General features: G+C 46.2%; 1 protein-coding gene across 1 annotated transcript in view; it reads right to left on the reverse strand.

The window, feature by feature from the left end:
• Pmar_PMAR004353 (hypothetical protein) overlaps positions 1 to 1,491 on the reverse strand; it is a gene marked incomplete at both ends in the record, with an annotated part of 1,868 nt that extends 377 nt beyond the window's left edge. Inside the window, 6 exons of the mRNA XM_002782466.1 lie at positions 221 to 351; positions 396 to 493; positions 600 to 696; positions 757 to 896; positions 1,178 to 1,308; positions 1,371 to 1,491. Coding sequence (XP_002782512.1) covers positions 221 to 351; positions 396 to 493; positions 600 to 696; positions 757 to 896; positions 1,178 to 1,308; positions 1,371 to 1,491 — 718 coding nt within the window. The remainder of the gene's footprint in view (positions 1 to 220; positions 352 to 395; positions 494 to 599; positions 697 to 756; positions 897 to 1,177; positions 1,309 to 1,370) is intronic.
• Positions 1,492 to 2,039: the final 548 nt, after the last annotated feature.

Genomic DNA, 2,039 nt, shown 5'->3' on the forward strand with positions numbered 1-2,039 from the left:
TACGTATCATCCATAGCAGCATCGAAGCTACGAAGTGAACGAGGTGTGGTATGAACCAACCACGAACTCTCCGTTCAAATAGAACTACGTATCGTCCATAGCAGCATCGAAGCTACGAAGTGAACGAGGTGTGGTATGAACTAATCACGAACACTGCATTCAAATAGAACTACGTATCGTCCATAGCAAGATGTTCTCACTTTACGGTATGATAACGCACCCTCATTGTATACTACCCAGCCTTGGTCATCCACACTATCCACATGCGCCTTCAACGCCTTCTGATCCAATCTATCGTAATACAGACTTGCCCGAACCAATGGCCATAAATTATGGATGATCTCAGCCGCTCTGATGAACCCCCTACTATCCTCCAGCAGCAGGACCCCACTTACTTGTATCCCTCTATAGTCCTCCCTCTAGCTGGCAGTGCCAACGTACATCTCGCCTCGATGTACTCCGGACATATGAACATACACGACCTTTGAAGCACCTATGATACACTCCGTGTAATTTCTGATGAAAAAACCATCAAAACTCACACCAGCACTCTCCAGAAAATAATATTTCCCACAACTCCCCTATGAATATGAGCCTACCTGTTGTCCAGGGTTAGTAATTTGAACATCTCCACCTTTACTTCCAGACCAACCACCACCTCGCTGAGCTCTTGTAAGACCGTCATCATTCAACGTTCTGTTAACACCGATCCAAATCGATCAAATGGCCCAACTCGGACCTCAAAAATATCTTTACCTGTGGAAGTGGCGCGTTATATAATCGCAGCATGCAATCGATCGCAAGGGCGTGCGCCACAGGTCGGATGGGATCTTCGACGCTGACATGCTAACCCGAAGCCGAATTTGGGAAGGAGGCGCATAGGGATCCGATTGGACCTGAGATGAATCTTATCAACAGTGGATATGTTCCACCCATGATATGAAAAAAACACTAGTGAAAAACATAGTTCACATTTTACTTTACGAAAAACACGTGTGATCAGCGAAAAACGCGTAAAACACGTGGTAAGCTTGACGTGGGCTGATTTGTCCGGTGTAATTCGCTATCAAGTGTTTCCAATTCACCACATACCGCGAATATCGCGTTTTTCACATGGAGTAAAACGCCACCTCATGTGGAACTTTAATGAACCTAACATACCCTACCCGCTTCCTACCCTGTCAATGAATATCTTCCATTCGTCATTTGGCATCTGCCACTCCCCCACCAAGTCCTTATAATATCCATACGAATACCCTTCCAACCGAATCAGCGCTTGGGCCAATTCTGAATCATCCTCGCTTGAACCTAAGATACCATCCATCGATCACCTCCACACCAATGAGGACCTCCCATGGCCTCCCCCTTACTCTCCTCCATCTTACTACGCTTATACAACGGCTCAGTCGGCTCCCGATAGTCTCTATGGTGACTTCCTCCACCACCATACCTCGCCTTATAATACGCTCCTTTGCCTTTCCCTTTACCCATTGGACTACGAAAAGAACCCCAACTTACGAAAAGAACAACGTTAAAATTTATGTTCGCTCCCCTCAACTGAGCTTAGGAGTTTCCTCACTAATTATAGAAACTTACACACGAAATTAAACCAACAACAATTTCCTCTCAGAATTTCCCTATTGTCACCAACACATGTACATATTCTAGAAACTGCCCCACAGCCACCAACACAATCCAACACGACTAGAAACTCTTTCATGCAGCTAGCCGTGGAGACCCCTACAACAGACTCAACTCCAGCCGGCCTTCCTTCACCTCCTCACCCTTCGGTATCTCCACAGTCACCATCCTGAATACGGAATCCCTACCACCCTATCGCCATCCACAGAAGTCCATTAACACTCTTACATCCATCTGAACTAGGAGCTTTCCCAAAATACCACTAAATTTCCGCCCAACCTCCACATACCAACACTTTCTCACTTAATTGTTGAATACCCACTACTCAACCACATAGTGGATTCAAGCGGCGGCGCTAACGCACGAGTAATTACCATCACCTCCCTCACAAGAGACCA

Source organism: Perkinsus marinus (genome assembly GCF_000006405.1).
Source record: "Perkinsus marinus ATCC 50983 genomic scaffold scf_1104296939732, whole genome shotgun sequence".
Lineage (NCBI taxonomy): Eukaryota > Perkinsozoa > Perkinsida > Perkinsidae > Perkinsus > Perkinsus marinus.